We start from the raw sequence: 25,795 nt of genomic DNA, 5'->3' as shown, positions 1-25,795 counted from the left end.
AGGTGACTTTCATCAGCAATGGTACTTGAGCGACTTCTGTTGAGGTAGTCCTGTGCTCTTTAATGTTTAGTCCCAGATTTGTTCTGGACATCACAGCAGGGATCATGGCTATCATGGGTAAAAACGTAGGACACACAATATCACTAATGGTTGACTGATGTGGCTGTTGTTGAGGGAGAATTACCCCGCGACTTGGCTTTCAAGGGCTGCTGCTGACACGACATGATGTATCCGAGATGGTTGTTATGGCTACGTAATTCTTTCTAAAATAAAGCTGTTATTTAGTGCGAAAACCAACCAAGGCAAGTCAAGGTCAAAACGCTGGTGCTTATTTTCCTCCATGGCTCAGGGAAAATATCCTCTCTGAATAACTTTAAAACACAGCCGCGAGCAGGGAGTTCAGTTTGCTTTGAGATCCATTATTTTGTGCGTATTCATTTAAGTGAGCTTTTGAAATTAGTCCATTTGATATGCATAAAATCAGTTTTAAACCATGGATTGTACAAATTTACATTATTAGACCTACTCCTTTTGAAGATAAACAGAGAAAATGGGGGGAAAAAACCCTGTCATTGAATAAATCTGAAGAGACATCATGAAAAGCAACCAACCAAACAGTTCTAAAACTAATATTCATTTACAAAAAGCAAGCATTAAAAATAGGAACTAGGGAATATTTGGCTTTACATAAACTGTAAATCAAATATTAAAATAGCTTCTAATAAATCTTCAGTGAGTGCCCTGCTACAATAACCAAACTCCCCTCTCTTATTTTTGTCGAGATATATCCAAACGTGCTCAATGGCAGGCAAGAGGAATGAAATGATTCCTGTTCTTTTGATAGAAATTTCATTTAATGGGTGTTTCTCCTTGCACTGTAGGCACCCACTGCTTATTTCACAAGGACACACACACAAATGCCGATGATAACTCAGTCAAAGTCAGGCTGCTCATGTATTCCATTCAACCTTTGGGTCTATTCATCCTGTGTTTTAACATACATATTCTGTCATTTTGCTGGTCTCCTAACAGGTCACCGCAGCAGGCTAAGGATGCGATTTCTATGGCATTTTAATGGCAAAGTCGGAACGTCAATGTCACACATTCCAAGTTCACTCAGCACAATAAGCAGAACTCACAAATCTGGCAGCAAAGGCACACCTATACCTGCAAACTCTGCTGCTAATTGTGTTTGCATGCGGCTCTTTAGTCTGAGGCTCTAGGGTTGTTAACAAGAGCCTTTACCCCTGTGCCCTTGAATACCTTTAATTTGTTGTTGTTGTTCTAGTTGTTCAATTCACTACAACTTTTTATTACACCTCTCTCCCCTCAATGGGTCCATGGTTCCCTGGAACCAAATATATCAGGATTCATTACAGCAGGCGTTAGCTGTTCTTCTTTAGTAACAAATGGGGGCTTTGCAGGAAAATCTGGACTCACAAAAATGCCTCTGCTGGAGCAACGTTTAACCGTGTAACACAAGAAAAGCCCACGTCAGTAAGAACCTCAATAGCAGCACAGTACAGATTAAAATCCTTTAAAACACTTAAGTCATGATTCACTGTAGACAAAAAGCACAAAAAAAGGACAAGATTCATTCATTTCCCCCCAAAAATTCCTCACAACACTGGTCAGAGAAACGGATCTCTGGCAGACTCCTGACATTTCCACTCATAAACACACAGCTGCTACCTTTGCGCTGATTAGAAACTGTCCTCCATTTGAATTGCGGCCAGTATATTATGTAGTATTGCGGACGTGACATGCAAGGACAAAGTGTTGGCGAACGCAACCAGTATTTCCTGAAATGCTCCACGTCCTTTTATCACCATTTTCAGAGCATCCCTCATTTACCATTACGGATGCTCTCACACAGTGATCAGTGTTCATATAAGATATATAAATGTGAATTTTCATCATACCCACATGCAGAGCATATTAATCAGCGGTGCATCCCTTGCCAACCAGACCTCATCCATATTCCTGCAGGCTTATTGCAGGGGGAGCTGGTGGTGATAAAGCAGGATCGATATGCAGAGCTGGTAAAAACACAGCAAGTACAACAGCATGGCACAAAGGTAATGACTACAGAGGGCTGGAGAGGGAGGGAAGCGTGTCTGTGTGTCTAAAAGTCATTGTCCACAGCATGTTAATGAGGACGGAGGAATCTTCATCTCAGATTTGAAGGAAGCGCACCATTTCCATTTTTCTTGAATGCAAGGGAACAAAATGGACCATTGTCATTCACTCTGTTCAGCCCAATATGTTTGCTCGACTTCTTTACCAGCTTCCATTCACATGGAAGCTATAAAGGTATGAGAGCAGAAATCTGCAACTTTAAATGTCAGCAGGCGTTTGAAAAATGCCGCAATAGTGACTTAACTCTTGAGCAACTGTGTGTATCCTTTTTTTAAGTGTAACCATACAGCAAAAACTGATGTAGTTCATAGGTGTGTTTTTTTTTTTTTTTTTTTTAATGGTACGCCATAACTCTGCAAACACTGTCTTTAAAACCTTTTTTTTTTTTTTTGACAGACACACCGGGAAAGGCATCAAAGATATTTTTTTTTTCCTCTTTGGCATATCTCAAAACTGCCACCGAGAATTGAGTGACAACTTTATTTCTCATCCGTTACATAAATCAAGGAAGCACTGTGAAAGTCAGCTCCACAAGCTACGAAATTCCCTGTGCTTTCTAAGCTCCGGCGGATTTCTTTAACAAAGTTTCACACAGAAATGAGCGAAAGCGTAATTTATTTGACAGGCGGACATTATGTGATAGAGGGGACTTTCCACTGTGTCAAAGAATGGAGCCCCAAACAACAAAGAGAAGGTAGCTGTTTAAAAAGGCCAATTTTCCAGTCCACATTGTCACTGTCACACTCTTAACTCCAAAGGCAGACATGCACTCTGGCATCAAAGGCCATTGATTTTCTAATCAAGAGCAAATGATGATTAAGGCATATCTGCTCCCCTTATCTTTCCGTTTAAAATCCTCCTTTTCTGGATTCAATTTGACTTTGGTCGTTTTTGCTGCTGAGGGGAATCAGGACAGTCAAAGACAGAGGCACCTTGTCGAGACAACGGGTGGTGTCATGAATGATTAGTGGACCAGAAAAAATGGTCATCCACCCTCCCCCTTCCATGGGTCAGCCAAAACACTTGCACTATTTCTCTTCATATTTGATCAATTATTTGATGAATCAATTAACGGATTCTTGATTCAAGAACTATCCAAAGGAACTGTATGTAAAATTCAGCCAAATAGAATTCAGAGGGCAAAAACAAATCCATGTGGGAACAGTAGCATTTGCTGCTGACTGCGTATGTGCAAAATTACAACATCAGAGGGATGAGATGCAGGTATTTCTCTTTCCAAAAGAAGGATCGTTAAATACTGTAAACAGGCAAAAGCACGTATTATCCACTTTTGTATAGCCTCTCACTCAATACTCTCAATAGTCCCAAGCTGGGTAGCAATAAACAATGTTAAAAAGGTTGGGCACTGAAACCCCCCTCTCTTTTACATTAAGATTACATTAAGAAGTAATACCACAAAGCAGGGCAGACTAGCCCCCCCGAGGGTGCACATGCTCATTTCTTAGCAGACTTCAATTATCCCTACTTTCTCCCCTGGTCAGTCTTCCTATGTATATGTTTAGCCTTTGTGATTCACCTGCCTGAGGATGAGGGATTAACTTCCAGCCCTCCCTCTAAGCAGAGTTTGGACTTTAGTCTCAACTGTCCTTCAGGACCGGCCTGGAGCTCAGCTTAACGACGGCACCCCAACCCCTCGTCTTCCTGCAGTCTCTCGTTTACCCACCTTCCATTTCCTCATTCCGACTCAGACAACAAACAATTTGCTGACGGGAAAAGAAGCAAAGACAGATGGACATCATCAGTCTTTGACCTTCAGGCGACGCCGAATCAACTTTGTGTTTTGTTGTTAAAGGTGTTAGACCGGAATAGTGTTGCCTCAGAGACAGACAGACAGGTGAAAGGACAGTCAGACAGTATGTGACGCACAGGGTCCTAATATTTTTGATGAATGGGGGACATTGTGTTACAGCTGGGTATGCTAATTACTCCAGTTAATGAGTTATTACTCCAGGTGCAATTCTCTCTCACAGACAAATAATAAGATGCAAGGGCGCTAATTTCCAGATCCATCGTTTCCATCTAACATCCATCTAACTGTTCATCAGAGCCAAACAACTTTGCTGTATCGTAATTGGAGGGTCATTCATGGTGGAATTCATCCGCTCAGATCTATTCATCCAAATCTCGATTAGCACTTGCCCCGAGCTTCCAACTCTGTGATGTCATTTTACCTCAAGTGTTTCTGGGCGGGCCAGAGAAGCCGATGAGAGAGCTGAGCGATGTCTATTGTTTTGCACAGCAAGAGTGTGCTATTAGGTGGAAGCGGCATTGCTACTTTTAGGTATGCAGAGTCCTCTGTAGACAGATGGGACAACAAAGAAATCTAGTTTTGTTCTCAATGTATTTTTCTCTCTGATAGATGTCAGCATATGCTCAATGAGTTCTGCTCTCCGCACAGCCAGAGGATCTGGAAATCCTGCAAGCGGTATCTGACTGCTCGGCTAACTGGCACGAAGGACAAAGAGCGGCAACAATGATCATTTCATGATTTTTCTTTTCTTTTTGGAGCACATTGGACATTAATCATTTGTGATGCTGAGTTTTAACATTTACATTTGTCAGGCAGGACAAGTACATATTTAACTGAAATCATTCTAAAAGTTTTCTTGCTTATTTTTTTATTTATTTTTTTTTAAGTTATATCTATCTTTGCCATTCCCATCATCACACAGCTTGTCTATTACCAGTCCCGTGTGATTGCCTCAACCCATTCCTTATCAGCTGAACGCCACGTACCAATGTAACCATGTATTTGCTCTGGCTAGACTTTTGCTTTCTTAAGGAGAGGTTTCTGTAGATTTTAACCTTAATCCTATCGGCTAATGTGAAGGCACTGATCCGCACCTGTCTTGAAGGTTATCTGCGCATGTTTCACACCCACAGGCATTCATTATTTACATAGCTGCACCCCAGAGGCACAGGGCGCCACAGGAAGTGTAGATGGGAAATCTACCACCCAATCTTCAAGCGACACATCCATATCTATACTGCATGGCTCACTGACTTAGGAGGATGCCGTGTCAGGATTATCATTCGTTCCCTGGAAACTTCATCATCATTGGCACAGGCAGCTGTGGTGGAGTCACAGTGCAGGTGTGTTTACTTCCTAAATCAAGGATTTCCCCGCACACAAAGCCTTGGAGGAGGAGAGAAATAATCAAAACTCAGCGTGCGAAAGGTAACACTATAGTGCCAATCCTGCCACGACTGACACAAGAGAACACGAGTCCATCCCATCAGGAGCAGGACTGCACACTGGGCCACAAACAAAGACGGCAATCGTGATTCCTATGTTTGCATGGTGAAGTAACGACGTCACGGTTAAGCAGAGCGCGACACGGATGGCTGGAAGAAGCACAATCCAGTCCAGAAGGAGTAATTGGCTACATTGGAAGGATTTGGTAAATATGACAAATGGTAAGGGGGAAAAATTAAAAGAAAGAAAAAAGAAAAGGACACAACAATTTAATTTCACCAACTTCAGTGAAATTGAAATGCAGTTCTCAACAGTGCTTGGACTTCAGATCAATTATTTTAGATGGTGTATAAGGTTTTTGTTTTATTCTATTCAACCTCATAATTCAATTGTCATCCATCTTGAAAAACAACATATATGTCCATTTTTTTTTTAATTACTCACAGTGTAGCACTATCACTAATTGTTTAACATGGCGGTTAATATCAATATCATTCATTCATTAATCGCCACGTGTTGTATGGAAACTAAGAAAGGGCTTAGATACAGCAATCCCACAACCTTATCCCATTACTCCTTGGATAATTAATTCTAATGACACTCTTTTTTTTTAATCTCTGACACTCATCACAATAAACATCAATACGCAGACCTACTCACATGAATGTGCTATTGAGCATGACACTGACCTTTCCAGACCTCCTACAACTCTGAATTTGTGTGTGAAAAATACCCCCCCACCCCCCACAACACTCACACCAGCCCCTTTGTTGTGCAGGGTTGATTTGATATAAGTGCGTGACAGGGGTATTTATAGAGCAGCACAGAGCCTTGCTCTCCCCTCCTTTCTACACCATGAGCACATTCCAGCCCAGACGCTATTGGCAGCCCTGCTCACTCACTGGAAAAGCCATCATGTCAGCACACTGGCAGCAGATAGCATGTTGTGCTAACAGGTTTTTGAGTCCACTAGCAGGGGCTCGATGTAGTTCATTATGCAGTGACACTATACATCCCTTCTTTAATGCCTTATTGCACAGCGCCAAAACTATCTGTATTAAAATGTCAGTGTCTTTGTTTATTCCAGCACAGATGGGTCCCCTATTGCCTCTGTCCGATATCTTCAAGCTTCCATCAGCACACTTGCCATTGTTATTCACTCATAGACGGTGATGCAATCTTGGAAAACACAAGGAAGCGGTGAATATTGTTATGTCTATTCAGATATTATTCTATCCTCACACAGATAATTTAATTTAAGACACGTCTGTGGCATTATCAGATCACGTGCAATTTTTATACGGAGTTTGAACAACATCAAGGTGACTGCACCCAACAAAAATGGACTTTAGTTCAAGCAAAACTGTGATTATTAATAAAATATTTATTGCTACTAATGTGCAAATATGATGCTAGACTGCTCCTTAAAATACAATTTCAAGGGCAAAAAAAATTGATTTTCTGCCCTCTCACATTTGTCAATACAGTAGCGTAAATGGTTGAAACCTTGATATGATCTTGCAGCGACAGTAGATGTAGAGTATTTGACCATGGCTTTTCAAATAAAGGTGGATGCTGGTAAGGTCATTTCTACATTGCTTTCATTTATCTAGAAAGCCTGCAGGCAGGGTGGGAAACAGCACAGGCAAATAGATACATGCAAATGATGAAATTTCTTCTCAATAATGTAGTCAACAGTTGTTATTATCATTATTATTTTTCAAAAAGGTTTAGCCGGAAAGGCAGTCGAAGAATTTCCACTGTCCTTGACCGTCAGTAAAATGGATCATCCAAACCAATCCAAATGCAGCATGGTTATCATAACAAGCACTGGTTCAACGAGCCAAGGATACCAACAAATCATTCTTGGTCATTAAGAGTAGAGATTCATCAGTCACCAGCAGGGAGAGAAAAGCAGATGTTCACATAAATATGTTTGCAGATGCATTATGTATTGCCCAGCACCCTCACGACTACAACACAGTTTCTTCAGCAGGTGTTTCTTTACAGTTCAGCGATGCACTGCTTTGATCACCCTATCAGAACAATCCTGTCTTTCATCCCAGGAAATGTGATTGCGTTGAAGGGAGATTTTGGACCGAGGTTCAGTCAGAACTTAGGCACCTCCCTGCTACTTGCTTAGCATTCATGCTGAGTATGATAATCTGGTGTTGCTCTACTCAAAGTAATTGGCAACCTCAATTTCTTAGAGTGCAAATATCCAGGAGGGAGGTACTGGAGCCTGAGCAAAACAGATGTTTAAAGGGAAGAAATTTAGACTTGATTTTTTTAATAGAGCTGCACAATTTATCAAAAATTATTTCAATTTCAAAATCAATGAATCGATAGACATACTGCAGAAGACTGCTCAAACTGCTGCCTCTCATGGGATGCTAGTGGCTGAGGTGAGCAACTAGTGGCTTGACAACAAAGGGAAGGTAAAATATTTTCATAGTAAAAGCACCAAAGCTGCAACATTCCAAACATTTATTGCGTAATGCATGTTTTCAAAATACATGCAGCTTAACAGCAATTTTAAAGGTTGCCGTTGTTGCTGTTGTTGTTGTTGGTTGCTTTTTCTGAAGGAATGACTTATTGCATTTAATTCTATATTGCTCATCAATCAAACACATTAATAAACTGTCAGAAACACTATGAAAAATAACAGACATTTAATCGTCAAATCACAGAACTGAAGTATAAAGTTGGGTATTAACGAGCTTAGCAAAAATCTCTAGTTTCCACCAAAATAAGTCCATTTTCATCTGCCAATTCAATTCCAGAGTATGTGACTGAAGAAACTGTTGTTAAGTGACCCTGTAGGACAAACATAAAAATAAAGTTTCTTTAAAAAAAAAAAAAACGGTCTAATAAAGGACAAACTGCTGTCTGAGGGTTTCCTTATCTTCAAGCAGGGTTGCACATATTGTGTCTGTCTAAGAGAAGGAAGTTGGGTTCTGAGATAAGACAGACCAATCAGCAGCCAGAAGATGAAGGTCTGATACTACGTACAAGCTGGTCGAGGTTTTCCAGTCAAAAATTGCACAGGTGTGATATTCACTCTGACTTTGCTACAGCGGAGTTGCTCCAGCGACATTTACAGTGACTGACCTTGCAGTTTAATCCTTGTAAATAAAATGGGGTCTGTGCGTGCCTGTGTACAGAAGGGAGATATATAAAGGTTAAAAAATATTTTCAAAACCGTTTCTCTCTTTGACTGGGTTAACAAAAGTTCCATTCCTCACGATTTTCTTTTACTCTCTGAGGGACACATCAATCTAACCCGGCAGGCCAAACTTGGTCCAGGCGCCATTGACTAAGTATGTCCGAGCTCAAAAGCTAAATTATTTAGCCAGCGAGTCTAGTTGATAAATGTTGGTGGTGCAGGTCAATACATTACAGGGATGTGTGGAATGACTCTTTTGTAGGATTTATTATGCATTAGGGAAGATAAAAGCCATTGATTGTCTCCAACAAGGTCACAATGTGGTCCCTTTCTCCACCGAGAGGAGTCTATCTCTAGTGGCAGAAACTTAAAGCCAACATTTGGCCACAACAGGAAAAAAAAAAGGTTAATAAGGTTATACAACAATATGAGCTTAACTGTCTTACATTACTGAGCGATAATGGGCTGTGTTTGTATCAAGGGATGTCTAACCCTTACATTATTCATAGGCCTGTGGAAAAAATGATGGCAATGCTAATATAATATTGACCTAATCCTAACACTACATGGATGGCAATGGAGAATTGCCACTCGCATACGCACACGCAAACAGAATACATCTTGTGTGAAGTCTTACTGGAACATGCAGTATCTCTTCCTCTTATGATCAATTCACATGCTATATATGACACTTGGAAACTCAATACAGACTGCCTCCTTAAAGGTCACAAGAGCGACTGGACGGTGAGAGAAACTGAATTGCATTGGTGCAAAAAAAAAGAAAGAAAGAAAGAAATACTTTTACCATCAGACATCAGTGTTGTACGATAAAATTGTTTTAGGAAGCCAAAAGCTCAGGAGGGAGTTTCCTCTCTTTATGTGCCAAACAGTGTAGGCGGACAAGTACAGATGGAAATAAAAGTGCATTTGAATAGAGGAATGGCTTATCAACACCTCATTTAATGAAGATGTGTGTGCAGCTGACTTTATTACAAAGCACCGCCATCTCTCAAAGATAGCGGCAAAGCACTGGCGTAAAACAAAATTTGCATTTGGGGTTATTTTTTTGGCCTAGAGACATGCATGGAGGCTCAGAATAAATGCCATGTGGATACACAAACACCAATATTAATAATAAAACAGCAGGGAAAACGATGATTTCAGTAAAAAAAACTATTTAAATGGTCAAAACTGTATTTGACTGTCAAATAAGAATGTATTGAAATACAACATACTGTATGTAAACCTGTTCATTGATCCACCCAATATGAAATAGCTATATCCAATTGAAAGTAAAAAAAAAAAAAAAGTCATTCCTGCAGTTTGTAGAAGGTTTCTAAGCACTTTTATTGCTTGATAACATCAAAGCATTTTCATACCTTTCTCCTTAGCGTATATAAACATGACTTTCAGAAATATTCTGCAAAAGGGTGAAAAGCAGAGCCACAGTGGGTCCACTTCACCTCATCAACAGAGATTTGAAAAGGCGATGCAGAATTTAAATAATGCTTCAAGGTTCTGTTAAAGGACAGGCTGGAAGGGAAAGGGAGGGGGGAGGACAGGTATTACAGACTCTTGAAAGACACTGTGTTGACACCTCAACCTTTTAGGCTCAAACTACAGAGCAATTGCTGCTGTCTTCAAGCCAGCATCAACACCGCAGCATGAAAGGCTCAAACAACGATATCTCATACAATCTCAGTAGAAGATTATTCTTATTCACATACAGAACCTCAAAAAAAATTGAGGAGGAAGAACATTACATTTAGCAAAGAAAATCCCTTAAAGGTAAAGGGTAAGGTTGGAAAAGAAGAAGCAACAAACATTTGATTCAGAGTGCTGCGTCAGACGCTTTGCCATTCTGCAATGTACATTCATTCTAGTAAGTTTCAGGTTCACTGCCTTACAAGCTGTGGGATTACGACAAACCACACATCTTGGAGTGCTACTCTGGAAATATTTAATGTCAACATCAAGCCATGATATTTCTTTTTTAATGAAAAACTTTCTAATACAGCTTGGAAGCTCTTGTGCCATCTCTCCCTCTTCCTTTAGGTATCACGAGCCATATAGGTACCATCATTTGTACCATTCCTCCACTTTGTGGAGCCTAATCACAATCAACACATTGCAGCAACTCAATTAACTTCCCCAGCCGGACACTTTCAAATAAACTACATATAACTCACAGAAGACAGAAAGAAGCATTAGCAAAGAATCTAATCAGTGGAGACAGGCAATAAAATAAACACCTCAATATACCAACAGAGTCCACTGTCACTGTAAACTCCGGTGTCATTCTTTCTCCCAACTGTTTTGTCCTCTACTTTTCTAAGTTATATTTGATTTTGCTATGAATTAGAATTTCAAAGAAGCACAGTGGAGGTATGGGGGGGTGGGGACAAAGAATGACCTGTCACTTTAAACAACTGATGGAAGACAAACCTATGGAGAGCGTCCTGATTCCGCAACTTTATTTGTGCAGAGAGGGTTTAAAAGAACTTGTCCTGTCTTGGATCAGGGACCGGTGGGATGCATCATTATGTCCTTGTCAGCGTTATTTTTTTTCCCCATTCCTTTTAGAAAAAAATAAAAAAAACCTGCCAGTGTTATTGATGTGTAAACATCTTGAACAGAAAAGGGACTTCACATACTACCCCGACGAACAAAAGGCGCAAGGACATCCAACCGAAAGGACATCTAAATCCTGCTGGACCATGATTCTATATGTGGCTTCAATGGGCAGCTTTGAAAAGATATAGACAATTAACTTTTGGTCACCGACCTTTGATAATAATACATGAATTCACATAGTCTAGCAAAATGTCCAAGACTATTGGGTGTCAAATAATAATGAAAATCGAAATATGCAATTAAATGTTGAAATTAAAGAGGCGGTCACAACGTTAACAGCTTTGTATTTGCAGCTTTCGACCCACCAATGCTCTTCCGCTTTTAACATTAGAATTGGTTGAAATAGTTCAGTGCATAAGATCTCTTGTGTGTCACGCCATTAGAAAGCCAAGCTACAGAAGCCAGTTAAAGAGACGCGGAAGGAAAATAAAATGTATGAATTCCCTGTATCTTTTTAAGGCCACTAATGCTGCTTACAAACAAGGTTAATGATCGCCCCAGTTTAGTTCCCCTGCCTTTGACAATGAGACAAGGTTTAATCAGATGAAGGCCTGATCCAGCATGGTTATAGAGGCACTGCCATGCCTGGAGCTGTCCATCAGATAGAAAAGGGCATGATGGGCTGGGATCCAAACGGGCCCACAGAGAATCCCAGCCTGCTGTTGTTGCTGGCCTCCTCATTCTCAAGGACCTTTAGAGATCAAAGACCAACACACAACAAGAAAGGCTGCAATGGAGAGACAGAGATCGGAAAAAAAAAATGCACCAAAGAGAGACGGAAGCAGGAAGGATGCTATGATTCAGAGGAACCCAAGCAGTCTTACAGTGATTACCCAAACGCAAGGCCTCCTAGTGAGTACAAAGAACAGTCAAAGGGATTTCCTGAAGAACGCCTGTGAAACAACCACTCGGAGTCAGGGCAGCCTCCTACATCCGGTGCCAGATGAAGTATCTTCCGACCTCAACTCAATCCCAACATGTTAGATTCCGTAGTGAGGAAATGATGTGCTACTTTGATGCTCTAAAAAAAGATCCAGTTTCCTCTGAGGAACAGCCGAAGTAGCCTCTCTCCCTGCTTTCACTTTCCACACAAAAAAATAAAGGATATGTGAAGTTCCTCTGCTGGCCAGCGCTGTTGTTTAACCTTGGTGGAATACAAAATGGGACAAGCAGCAGAGCCGAACAAATACTGGGCTCCACGAAGCGTTACGAAGCAACTAAGAACATCTAAAAATGGACAGCAAATATATAACAGAAAGGGAAGGCTTCCTAAATATGAACTCAGCCCAAGAAAGGATTTTAGGGTTACATAACAGATGTGCTCCATTATCGTGGTGTTGTGGTTTGCATAAAATGTAATCTGATCAGTAAAAATATAAAAGATTATTTGTGGTAAAAATGCTGATATTTTTGCAATTGAAATCTAATATATTTTTTCTGTTTGCAAAAGAAAACTGGGAAGTGTTTACTACAACTATCATTGGCAATAAATCAAACTATTGATTTCTCTTGAAACATCTGTGACATTGCTCAATGGTCCTTCTCGGGAGAATATTCGAAAGCCACTGATCCTGAGAGTTTAGCCACATCAAGCATTCAGTCCAGAATTTGCTGACTGGACTTTGAATAATCAATCATTAATTAATGATTGAGGCTTCATGATTGAAGGTTTCCTGTTCTTCAAAACCTACAACGAAGACTTCGACTAGGAAAACATTTGTGGGATGTAGGGAGATTTTTAATTTGCGTCTAACATGGTGAAATAAGCCTGAGTCGGCTACGTTTAGTCATTGCTTTTATAAATTGATAACAGTGATTACAATACCGCTGCCATTGTTCTTTAACGGAGACCCCTCTTGTAAAAAATAAAGCCCATAAATTACTAAAATAATAACAATAATAATTATAAATTTTAAAGAAAGTGTTTGTTGTTGTTTTTTTTTGGCAAAAGCAGCAGCAGAAAATACAATTTATAAATGTTTACCAAACTGCATGTCAATAAATATGGTCGTTCAAAAAAACAGCTGACAGAAAGACCCACTCACAAAGGAGACATTTATACAAATACAAATATGTGAGGTCACCGTGCAAATACCTTGAATTAACACGCCACAATTAAAAGATTCTACCGCTGCTGTTTTTCCGAGTAAAACTGTTTTTCTCAACATTGAGCGTGACGAGGAGTCTGCCTAATAAATAGATGCAAAGTAACTCAGTGGCAAAAAAGGGTAAAAAAAATAAATAAACCAAACAATTAACAGCATTTGTGTGAATGTGACTGGTGTGAAAATAAAGATGTCAACTTATTGGAGGAGTCTGGGGATTTTCTGCGAGCAGTCACTCACCTGTACGTTCCGACTGAAAACACAACAATTCCTACGACACCGTGGCACCGTCTTTGCTTTTGTCACTTGACATTATTCATATTGGTGTCTGGAGTATAAAACTTTATCCCCTACTACGGCTAATTTACCTGCAATACATGATGGCACATTAAACTGTGTCTCGTTCTGCTCCCACACAGTTTTATAGGATATGATGTCAAACTGAAAAACTTGATTGTACAGGCAGCCGTCCCAAAGCATTAAGCACACTCACTGAACAATATAGCTTTGGTCATGAACAATACATTATCTGGAGTAATATGCATAATTCAGAGCAGAGTAGTTCTACAGCTTAACAATTGAAACGGTGTCCTTCTCACAAGCTACAGTCTCCCGACACCCTTCTGACAGAATGTTCAACCCTTTTTTGTATTCCACCGGGTACAACCGACAAAAGCAGCGCCGGCAATAATTTTCTCCGCACTTTCCACACATCTTTTTTTTTGTCGACTCTTGTCAATGTGGTACAAAATTTCCTTGTTTCCTTACATGTTTTTCTGATGCGCATCCTGTGTGAAAAGACGATTCCCCCACCCAAAATTCAATTTGTGTTTTCTTTTAGTTTCTAGTATGCCCATTTTCCCTTCTTTCAAAAAGTGCTGCAAAGTGCTTTCCTCTAATTTTACATTTGGCAGTGAGAGCTGAAGATGCAAAAAAAAACACAGATATACCATTTAGTTTTACAAAATATTGAATTTTCTAGGTGAAATTGTTCAAAAAGTAGATGTTGCACGGTGGTGCAAAAAAAAAAGAGTTTCTTTTTGAAATACCCCAATTGTTAGAATGTGCTTAAATTAACAGCGTTCTTTGTATTTCTTTTCTGTTTTGAGTAGAATGAACCTGCCTGGCCCTCGGTGCATCAGGAGTAGAGCCGTCAAAACAAACTCTAAAAAAAAAGCCTTAGTTAAGATTTTACATTTAAATTGGTTATGCCTATTTGAAGGCCAGGCTCCTTGGATTACATTGTGGATCAAGGAAGCGAATATAACAGCACAGGCTCCTGCCATTCAATCCTACTCACGGCTGGCAGAACAGAGGTATTCATTCATACGCGATCATCCACTGTATATGGAACAATATAACAGTCTATTGAAGCACAGAGGCACTCATCAAATGCAGATCTCATTTTCCCTTATCTAGTAAATAAAGTTAAACTCCATTACAAAATGGTTCCGCACAGAAAAATCCTGACCTAGCAATTCTGAGAAAAAGGTAGGAATCTTTCTGTCTATACCCGAATAGCTTTGCAGCTCAGTGAACACATGAGGGAAAAGGGAAAGAAGATAAGAGTAAAGGAGGGAAACTAGAGGAAGAGAGAGCTGGAACGAAATCGAAGACACAAGCTGGGTTCAATTTAGAGGCTTCCCACAGGAGGTGGAGTGACCTGTATCTGCTACAATAGAGGTCATGCAATTTTTAGTGGATACCTCTGTCTTCAGAGAATACTCAGGACCCCTGCCTTGATGTGCACATCCAGGGGAAAAAGCAAAGGGTTCCCGTAGCATGCAGGACCCCACGAATGACCCAACTGGTGGGTTCCTATTACAACTGCCTCACTACACCACACTACACGGCAGCCTTGCAATTGACACTTCACAGTAAGCGACAACACAAGCAATCAGGAAAGCTATCAAGCTCACAGGAAGTTGCTATGAAGTCAGCCATCCATAGACACTCCACTGATGCTTCCATTTGCTGCCCAAAAAAAAGCACCACAGAATATGTTTAGTAAACTGTAATTGAGGGGAAACTAGAGTAAGATGAAAGTGTACTAACACAGACTAGTCCTGGTCCTCAGAAGAGACGCGGAGTAGAGAAGACATTTCACTGGCCAACAAGTACAAGTGACCAATAAAGTTTGCTCCATTCTATTCTATTCTAGAGACCCTTTCGCAGGCTATGTCATCAAAAGTATGCACGAGCATTGTGGCAACAGAAGTGCACTACCCACTACCTAGTCCATCCATTTGGTAATACTAAAAGTAAAATTAATCTGGAAGTTAATTTCTATTCACCAAGGTTACATGAATTAGGTCATTTTCACGATCACTTTCCGGTTATCCCCTCACATAGCTTGACAAGCTCATGAACTACCGTTGCCAAAGTCCACTGCTTTGTCGCCGCTGTTTGTACTGTACAAACTATGAAAAGGGTCTATTCTCGTTTTAAAAGGAAACAGAGAGACGATTCCTCTACAAAACAGATTGTTCAGACAATTTTGCCACAGTGCTGACCTCAAATTGGCAGTTAAAGAACTGATTAAATTTGATCCATCGGTTCAACAGGAAACCTGTAAATGATTCCTCTGCACCAATAATCCACAAAACTGGGGGGAAAAACACTGTAAACCATATGCAGAATATTGAACAGAGAAACAACAACCAACCAACAAACAGAGAGATGGACAAACATGACCTTTCATTTCTGCCAAATGCCCCAGAGAAGCTAATGAACATTTCTGTAAACATTTGCAATTGGTGGAAGTCATTTTAATTACTCTCCACAGAGAGGGCACTGCATGTCAAGGAGCTCAAACGGAGATAAACATTTAATCAACCGTGACCTTGTGTTTGATTAAGTGCATTTTTGAAGCACGGACGCCCATACAAACAACACACAGACATCTCAGGTTCAGCAGTATAGCTACGAAAATACATCGGAACTGGCAAAGGAGTCTCGGACTAATTTGACCAGAGCCATATGAGTCATTCTTATCCGTAGGAGAAAACTTTTATCCAGTCAGTTTTTAAATGAGATCAGGTTGCTCCATCTTTGCGCCAGGAGTTTCAAGCCAACATCTTAGGCCTGCAGAACACTCCGCACTAAATCTAATTTGTTTTGTTTGTAGGGGCTTGTGTTGGGTGCAGCATTGTGAATAAATGGAGGCATACTCACTATAACTTGATGTCTGCCTATTTAATAAAGCACATTTCGAATGGAGGAGGTTGCAGAGGATTTTCCTGTGGTGTTTTGTGGTGGAGGCGCCTCACTTTAGGAGGAAAACACAACACTGGATAAAGCCAGCTTTCATCATTTCTCAAATGTATTTTTGAATTATATAGTTTAGCTCATGCAACTCAAGGCCATGTATATAAAAAGGAATTATTTTAAGCATTTGACAAAAATCGTACTTGCAACAACAGGCAGTTATCTATGAGCCGGTGTTTCACTTTTAGTCCATTAAAGCGTATAGAAACATAGCTTAGATGTTGCAATATCAATGGTGGGTGTGATCAGGTGGGGAGGCAATGCTTTGAACCTCAGTCACCCTTGAAAAAAAAAATACTTGTAGAAACAAGAGCTTAAACTAAAAAACTTGTATCCCACAGGAGTAAACCTGGAGCGCTAGACTTTTTCATGAATGGCTTTCATCTTTAACACCTTTCCGGAAAAGGTTTACACACATGCCGGTCAAGCTGAATTTCAACAGAGCAGAGAATGAAAAATGCACACAGAAAGTTTAATAAAAGTGAAGTTTTGTTGCTAAGAGGTTTCACTTGCATCAGTTTATTTTTGTTTTGTTTTGTTTATTTGTGCATTTCTATTTCATCTCTATGCAAAAAAAATACTGTACAGAGAACAGGGAGTGAATCCAGTGTTTTTTTTTCATCTCACAATTGTTAATCCCCCACCTCTCTCTCTTTTAAACTGTCTAGGGTACAGCATTATCATTTTAATTAATATTCTGGGAAAGAGTGCAAGAGTTTTTAATCTAACATATCTACGCATTCAGGCTTTTTAAAACTGTGAAATGTAATTATTAGAAGACTAACTAAAAAAAAATGTGATTTTATAATTTTGTCTCACCATTTTGACAATGGTGAAACATTACAGTAACAAATTGCATGTTAAACTGGGCTCTGAGAAGCTGTTTTATTTATATTTTTTCAGGTTGCAGTAGAAAAAACAGGAAGCTTCCCATACAAGCAGTGATGTGATTCTTTTTTATACATACTGCCGTAGCATGTGTTTGGGTGTTTGTGGCAGTACATTTAAATTAGAGGAACGATATATAATATTGAAAAAGCAATGATCATTGTGAAATCTGTATTACACACGGTGAACCTTTTGTGTTGTCTTTTCATAATTTAAACACTCACTAACAAATCATTTATTTTGTTTAGATTAAAGATATTTAAAAATCTAAAAACAGATTCTAAATTTGGGCACTACATACTTTGGCACACACACACACACACTCAGAGATACAAGAGGGATACTTGATATCTCAGTAGTGCAGGCAGGGTTAACACAAATTATGTTTTAGTCAGAGATAAGGGCTGAATGATTACACCACACTGCATCCAATCGTGCTTGTCATTATAACACCTATCTTAGAGTGTTGCTGACAGTCTCTCACACTTATCCGATCCCTGCTTTAATTTCATTGGTCGCGCTTTCGGGAAGGCTGCTCCCTGCCTATTATGCGCGCCTCTCCGTGATTCCAGCCGGTGTTTCCTGCTCCGTCCTGAGCGACGGCATATTGCGTGTGGGCGCCACGCTGCGTCGCTGCTGGCGGCGGGGTATGGCAGAGAGGATTATTCCTGACGACAGGAGCATTAAGTGTGTAGCCGTCCGGTGTAGGCCTGGGCTGATGCTCTCTTGTCTGCTTTGGTTCAGCACCAGTTCAGAAGCACTCCCTTTTTTAAGCCGAGGATGGGAGCTCACAGCGCTGAGAGCGCTGTGCCGTTCATTAAAGGCTGAGGGTGTCACACCAGCTTAGGCCCAGTGTCCTCTCTCAACCAGGGCTTCATGCTGTACTCCTCTGCCTCCCGTTTCCAAAACTAAGTGACTTGGAATTGTCACGTCACAGAAACTGGCGAAATTTCACTTTGTCAGTGTTTTATAATGTCCCACACTTGGGCCACTTGGAGGAGGACGTCAAGTTTTCTGTCTTCAAGGAGTCTTTACTACATACCAAAGCATCGAATTCAGCCTCCTGTAGCGGAGAAAAATATTGCTTGCTCTTGTCCTCTGAGTTTACATTGGTAAGTGCTCAAACACAAGTATAATGTTAACGAGCAAAATTACTACCGCAGAGGTGAAACCTGAATAAAATACGCTACAGGGACATTTTTTTTGGCAGGTACGTCCACAAACAAACAGCATACACTTGCTTTGCCTCGTCCAATGAAGCACACAATCAATTTAGTCCAAAAATAGCCCAACGTGAGAGGCCAATTGTGAAGACAGCAGTGGCAAAACTTGCAATTCTCCAGTTCAGCAAGAGTCCTGAAACCTATATGCCACAGCAGCAAATATTAATCTGACATTGTTTGATCTTGAAAGGAATATAAGTCCAAAGCCGTTACTAGCAGAGATGTCCTTATTTAAAAAGATTGTAATGTCGACCGAAATGTCTGGCAAAATAGAGGTCACGGTGCCAGAGCACCCTGCAGACAATAAATAGCATAGCAGACCTGAGAGGAATTCTCTGCGGATGTTGTTGTGGTGTCTGACTTGAAAGATGCGAGAACATCAATGGCTAAAAGAGCAAAGGCAAATAAGGTAAACATACACCTTCTGCAAGTGATTGTACTTTGACGTACAGATCTTGTCTCATAATCTTGTCTCGCAAATTCCTATCTTCAGCTTCTTGTGTGATCATTTCAATAAAGCCCTTTTCCTCTGTAAATTGTCGTACATGGCCAGGTACTTCTCTCTTCTTCTTAATTTGAAAGCTGACAGCATATCCGTTCCTTGCTCCCCGCTCATGATTCAGTGACGTGAGCAGAATCCAGCCTCCTAAACTCCCTTTTCTCCCCGTGAATTTTTGATTCAATTGGTTTATCTAATTTTCCAGTAAATGCTTGAAATGTATTCTCACACACCTTTTTTCTCACAAAACTGAGCAAGGGGGTGGAGGGGGTCGTGAGAATAAGAAAGAAATAAATAGTTTTGCATTAGCTTCACTTCACCTCACCAGCAGTCTCAGCAACCTCCTCGCTCTCAAACTTCCAAGCAGAAAGTTAGATGTTTTATCATTTCTACTGAGAGTAAAATTAAGTGGGCACCTTTTATCTCCCTCTCCTGAAGGAAAATGAAGTAGAATAACCTCAGATTTAAATACGGCGCTACGCATATCAGAGAAAGGTGGGAAGAGACACAAAAGTACAACGATGTCTTTCTAAAGGATGCATGTTGTCATGTTAAATGTATCTTTGGTTCATCTGAGCAAGAGTCACGATGATCTTTACTTCTACCTGCCACCAATGAAACTTAAAAAAAAAAAAAACAACAACATTGATTTCAAGAGAGGTTGCCTTGCATTCTGCAACCCTGGAAAACAATATTGGCATGCATGCCTCAGCACCTGGAAACATCTTCTTCCTCATTCGCCCTCTTGCCAATATCTTTCCGGGTGCCCAACAGCCACAACGCTGAAGCCAAGGAAACACAGTGGTCCAAAATATGTCCCTTATGATTACATTTCATAATAAATTACAAGACATGCTAACAACGGTAGCCGACAGCGTTTATCCCCACCAAATGGTTAGACTCACATTTTGAGATCAATTTCAAAGCCATGTTAATTAATTTAGACTGCTAGCAGCACAATGCAGGTCAGACAGGGCAAACGAGTTACAACATAAGCCAATTAGAAACACACAAGCTTTGTACATTTTTTCATAACCCGGGCAGAGCACAGAAAAAAGTATGACAGATGGAGACTTGGATAGATACTGAAAGTGGTGGATGAGAAACTGCGTGTATTTCTTGCTGTATTAATCACAGCTGTAATTTTATCTTATTTTTCAGATCCATGTCTTTACCACAGATAAATGAACTCCTTCATCATGTCTTTTTTTTTCTCTCTGTGAAATCATGGTTAACTGTATGTCAGTGGCAGATTGCCTTTGAAAAAAAAAAATGAAGAAACTGTCCCTTGAAACAAGATTGTCTCGTTCCTTGTCATCTGGATGTTTTGCAGTCAATTAACTTTCATCACTGCAGATGACTGTATTTATATGGCTGCATTGAGTTAATAAAAAAAAGGCACGGTTGACTGATTTTTAACACATGGGCTTAAAAATTTGTCATGGTGTCTATTTAGGTGGAATTATTACAAGTGATTCACGGGGAAAAAAAAGTCAGAAAGTAAGAGTTTTTAATCCATCAATGTTTGCGAATGACAAATGAAGGTCATGACACTAGAGCAGTTCCTGTTTAGTGAATTCACACTAGACTCGAGTGTTTTGTTATTCTTGTTGACTTATTTTGGTTGGGCTGCTCAGACCAATAAGTATCAAAGATAAGAACATGTTGGGGTCATCGCAACCTATTTGGCCTCTTTGGCTTATCTGCCTTTACAGAGGGGGGGACATGATAACCTTTTTTTTATCTACTGTGTGTGAAAAATTTAGCAAGCTTTCTCTGCAACATGCAACGTAATTCTTCAGCTCTACTAAAACAAGAGCTTTGCATGTTGCCATGTCTACATTGTGGCTCCATCGGCTCTGTTAACGTTGCAAACTTTCATGTCATTATTATCTATGTGACTGGCTGAAATATTGGCACCTTGTTGTCTTTTCTAAAATGACCTATGTTTAAATTTTGAATGTTGTGGTTTGACTGGACATGAGACAATAAAAGACTATTGGGCCCAGATAAAATACCACTCAGGTATGCATGTTTTACAGTCACATGAGAATTTGCAGTGTTAAGCGCAACACACAAAATCATGGTGCTGCTAACAATAAACTATACAAGCGAGACGGTTTTGGCCTATGCAAACAATGAACAACATTTTATTTGATTTATATTTAAAATTTATAAGTATTTGCAAGGCATAAAATTGGTTTGTGTCGAGCAAACCGACCAAATTTTACTAGTGTCAGACACGAGCTCCATTTGGAAATGATTGGGTGACCTTTTGTCAAGCTGGAACGACATCCCCTGTAGATAAGTGTGCATATCTCTGAGAAGCATGTGCAAAAGTGAATCCTGAAATGTATTAATAACACTAGGTATGGCTTGCATTTTTTTTATATTCTGTCTTTGTTTTGAATTATCTCAATCAATCAATCAATAAAAAAAATAAATAAATGGATGGATCTGCACTTCATTATGTGCTGGTCAAATCTCTGCACAGAAGTATCTGGGCACCAACTAATAAAACACCCAGAACCCCAAATTCAGATCCCCCAACGATAGAAGACAACATCTATTTGAAAACGCTTGTCTTTCAATTCAAAACATATAGAAATAAAAAATAGACCCCTCCTAAGAAAAGCCTGACCACTGAGAAGATCAATCTATAATATTAATCTTTTATCACGACAAGAATAGCAAATACCTTACATTTTCATGACACAACATGTTTACACTAACACCATGAACCATAAACATTGTGCAGTGTGAAGTTTTTTGAATCACACAGTATTTTCCATACCAAAAACCTTTCTATTTTCCTTGCAGAGGGGAAATTCCATTAAAAACTACAAAATGATACAGAATCTCTGAAGACCGACAGGAAAATGATAGAGACTTCTTCGAAAGTAGGGGGTTTTGCTAATTTTGCAGAAAACAAATAAGGCTGCCCATAAATTGAAAAACAGGATTTTGTTTTAGACAAAAACATCTAAAAAAATAAATAAATACAAATATAGGGAGACAAAGTACCCGATAAAGGTAACGCAATTCTCAAAATACATGCAATCAATTTTCTATCTCAGGGTTGAATCCTGAGCCACACTGCGTTACATGAGAGCCTGCCGTGTGCATGTAATTGCTGAAGCTGACAAAAGCAGGTTTGATGTGCTCTTGCATGTCTTACACTCCTGTGTGAGTAAGGCACAAAGGGAAGGTGCTTGTGTTTACACACTGTCGCTGTTTGAAGTGGGAGTGATAAGACATTACCTCATTAGTGTTCCACCGGTGTCTCTCCTTTGGCAACGAGGTGCATTTTGGTAGACATTCAAGCAGCTTCTTGGGTAGATATATTTTCAAATGTCCATGTTCATCTGTAACCAAACAAAGACAAAGCAGAACATTTAGCACGGACAAACTCTCCCAGTCTCACAGTCTGTCAATAAATAAATAGAAAATAAGCACCACTTGAATTGGGAAGGTGATTTTAAATAACAGTGAGGTCTACGCTTTGTTTTGTGCTCAGCTAAATGATATTACTACAAAACGTTTTCTATCAGGGGAGTTCATCTGAAATGTTTGACTGTCAACTTATAAAGGCTGTGTATATTCATTATTTAGGCACAATAAACACCCTCAAGTGATTTTATGGTGTATGGGGGATTTAGCACTGGGCCGCGCATGCTGCTCGCCACAATCTGCTATATTATTCAGGGGAAATAATTACAATTACCGAGCCTGGCGCTTACATCATAATGTATGTCGTTCAAAATATAGAATTTACATTTCACAGGCCGCTCACGAGCGTTATAAAAACAGTAGGGTTGAGGAGGGGCCCTCGTGCATGAATTCAGTCTGGTGCTCTCTGCTTAAATACGCAGATGGATTAAGCGTGAACAAATTATATTTGTTTTGAGACACAAAAAAAAAAAAATGTGTTGGATTTACATCATGATGAAAAAAACCCATTACATTCCAGGAGTGCAGGGGGGAGGGGGGAGGTGGGAGGGTGGAGGTGGCGGCTGGTGGGAGGGCGGGGGGGGGTCTTACTCCGACATGAGACGGAGGCTTATGTAACTCACATTTTTGTGATTAACATACACAATGGAAATATTCTTTGAGAGGATTTTTATCATAAATGAGTTGAAACTGCTGTCCGTCCATCACAGTGAAATGACAGAGGAGCTCTCTCACAGTGGGAAACAGTGCTGATGAATAACCTCATCTTAAAGGTTATCGTAAATGGCAAGCAAAGTTGTTTTGTTGAAATATATTTTTAAGAAACGTATTAAATTCACTTTTTATTTCGCGTGTGCTGGGTGGTGGAGGGGGTCGGTGGTCCACCAGCGGCATAAATTAGCCTGTTCCTCATTTGAAATGTGTGCGGAGTGAACAAGAGTAAATTCACGAAAGGCGACGTACAATAACCCGCTTATCTGCAGTGCAATTAACTTGAAAATACACGAGAAAGAAAAAAAACAAAACATTTTTTTTCCACAGCAGCAGACCCGAAGGTTAGCACACCGGGAGAGGAACGAATGGGGGGAGAGAGTATGAGTGCTGAGTGTGGATCCCCTGGGCAGCCGATATCTATATTTGACTGGAGAGAGGAGAAAAAGTTCAACCAAAGCAAAACACCACTTTAAAGCTCAAACAAATAAGCCAGCGGTGCGCTTGATTATGGGAATATAACGTGAGTGCATGGGGCTCGCTGTAACATCAGAGGGAGAGCAGAGTGCTGCTGCCGCTGCTGCTGCTGCTGCAGCTCAGACATCTCCATATGGAAAATTCAATGGGAATGAACACAGTGGGTCCACAGAGACGGCGCTGGCTCTGTGCCTCTGAGTTTAATGCGCGGGGTGGAACATCATCACTCCCAAAGGGGAGCAAGAAGTAGACGTGTAGCATTTGCCATTTCCATCTGCACCTATAATTCCGCTGCGTCGCAGACACTGTTTTATACGAGCTGCACAGGTATCTGTAATCATTCGCTTCACCCAATTAAGAGTCGCGTTAGGCAGGTGCTCCGAACGCACCACAGTTTCACAAAGTCAGAGCAGGATACATGAACCATCAGAAATAGATTTTATGTACAGTATATATGAATATATATGTATAAGTACATACATATGAATACATATATACACATATACATGTATAGACTACATATGCATAGTCATGCATATATAAATACATATTTTGTTTCATACTAAAAGTTGTGCAACAGCTCTTATTTTTCACTGAAGGGATCAAGAGTTGCTAGTGTTTTCAAAATGAAGGCTCGCTCAGAATAGAAAAGACGACCGCATCCGCACTCTGAGGCAGCAGAGGGGGAGTGAAAACGCCTTGGCTGACTCCTGTTGTACAAAATATGCTCCGTGGATTTGCTGTTTGCGGCCCACAGACAGCCGGTACATATGGCACGTCTGTCTCCGCGCAGATTATTCAGGATCCAATGCCGCTGCCTCCTGGCACACCCTCCAATGACACCATCGAGACGGAGCTGAATTGGAATATGTCTCGAGTATGTTGAGGATTTTCTCACAGAGATAGTCGAGATAGAAATCTGCCGTAGGGGGATAGCATGTCTGCTCGATCTGCCAGCAGGCTGAAAGACGTGGGGGCGGGAATATGGAGCACACAGAGGATCTTGAGAATGCAATGAAATATCTCACTTAATTTTAATCGCTCAGCAAACCTTGAAGTCACGGCGGCCGGCGCCTGCTTCGTGTTGCCGGTGCTACAACTTTGTCTAGACTGCGCGGGCTGAGTGTGTGGCCCCGCGTGAAATGTGGCCCAATGCATTTTAGATTGAAATGCTGACGTCGCATTTGTCAGTCAGCAGCCCTTCTAGCCACAAAGCAGCCAGTGTGCTGAAGTTGACTGGGTTTCTGTTCATCCCTTAGCCTTAGAATGACACCCCTGGAATCAAGTGAAAACTTAGACAGAAGAGCACTTTTGCGTTACATTGACAATGTGTAGGTGTGCGAAGGATGCGTGGGTCTGCGTGTGTGGTGGGAGGGGGTTATTGCATGTTGTATTTCTGTTTTTATTTTTCGGAAAAGCACTTTGAGATGCAGTGACAATGCATGAAAAGCACTATATAGATAAAGTTTTGATTGATTGATTGATAGAATCCAGTCATGAATGTATTCCTTTAGGTGCAGTGACTATTTTCAGTACTGTGTGATTTTGGACTGACCACATTCTGCTGTGCTGCAAACCCATTAAAAAAAAGTCCATTCAAAAGCCAATTTATCTTAGTTAATATCTACTCTGCTAAAAAAGCATTCTGATTCTAATAATGTGCATTGAGTTTTGGGTTGAGTTTGGAAAAAGGCCAAATGATCCCACAAGCCACTACACTTTCAATAATGCCTACGGGAGGAAAACAGGAAGTACAACATTGCCACGAGCTACTTAGCTAATTAACTGTGGGCAGCTTTACAGCATGACCACCTTTCATGTAGCACATATATTTCATAAATCAAGTAACTTGGTTTCTTGATCTAAATTAACTCTACCAATTATTCAATTTAACTATTGGAAGTGTTGATACAGTATCTCGGGGGAAAAAAAAGGCGGGGGGGAGTAAATTAGACGATACATCCCTCTGACAAAATCCATCATGCAGCAAACTAGCAATCTGTTGAATCTATATGACTT

General features: G+C 40.3%; 1 protein-coding gene across 8 annotated transcripts in view; it reads right to left on the bottom strand.

The window, feature by feature from the left end:
• Positions 1-25,795, bottom strand: part of camta1a (calmodulin binding transcription activator 1a) — a 285,492-nt gene that overhangs the window by 248,844 nt on the left and 10,853 nt on the right. For all 8 annotated transcript variants that reach the window (XM_076041854.1, XM_076041856.1, XM_076041849.1 and 5 more), the window contains one exon: positions 22,400-22,503. In XM_076041854.1, coding sequence (XP_075897969.1) covers positions 22,400-22,503 — 104 coding nt within the window. The remainder of the gene's footprint in view (positions 1-22,399; positions 22,504-25,795) is intronic.

Source organism: Nelusetta ayraudi, unplaced genomic scaffold (assembly GCF_046127955.1).
Source record: "Nelusetta ayraudi isolate G7.1 ecotype Tasmania unplaced genomic scaffold, CSIRO-AGI_Nayr_v1 ptg000070l, whole genome shotgun sequence".
In the NCBI taxonomy this organism is placed as follows: domain Eukaryota; kingdom Metazoa; phylum Chordata; class Actinopteri; order Tetraodontiformes; family Monacanthidae; genus Nelusetta; species Nelusetta ayraudi.
This window is presented reverse-complemented; position numbering and strand designations above follow the sequence as displayed.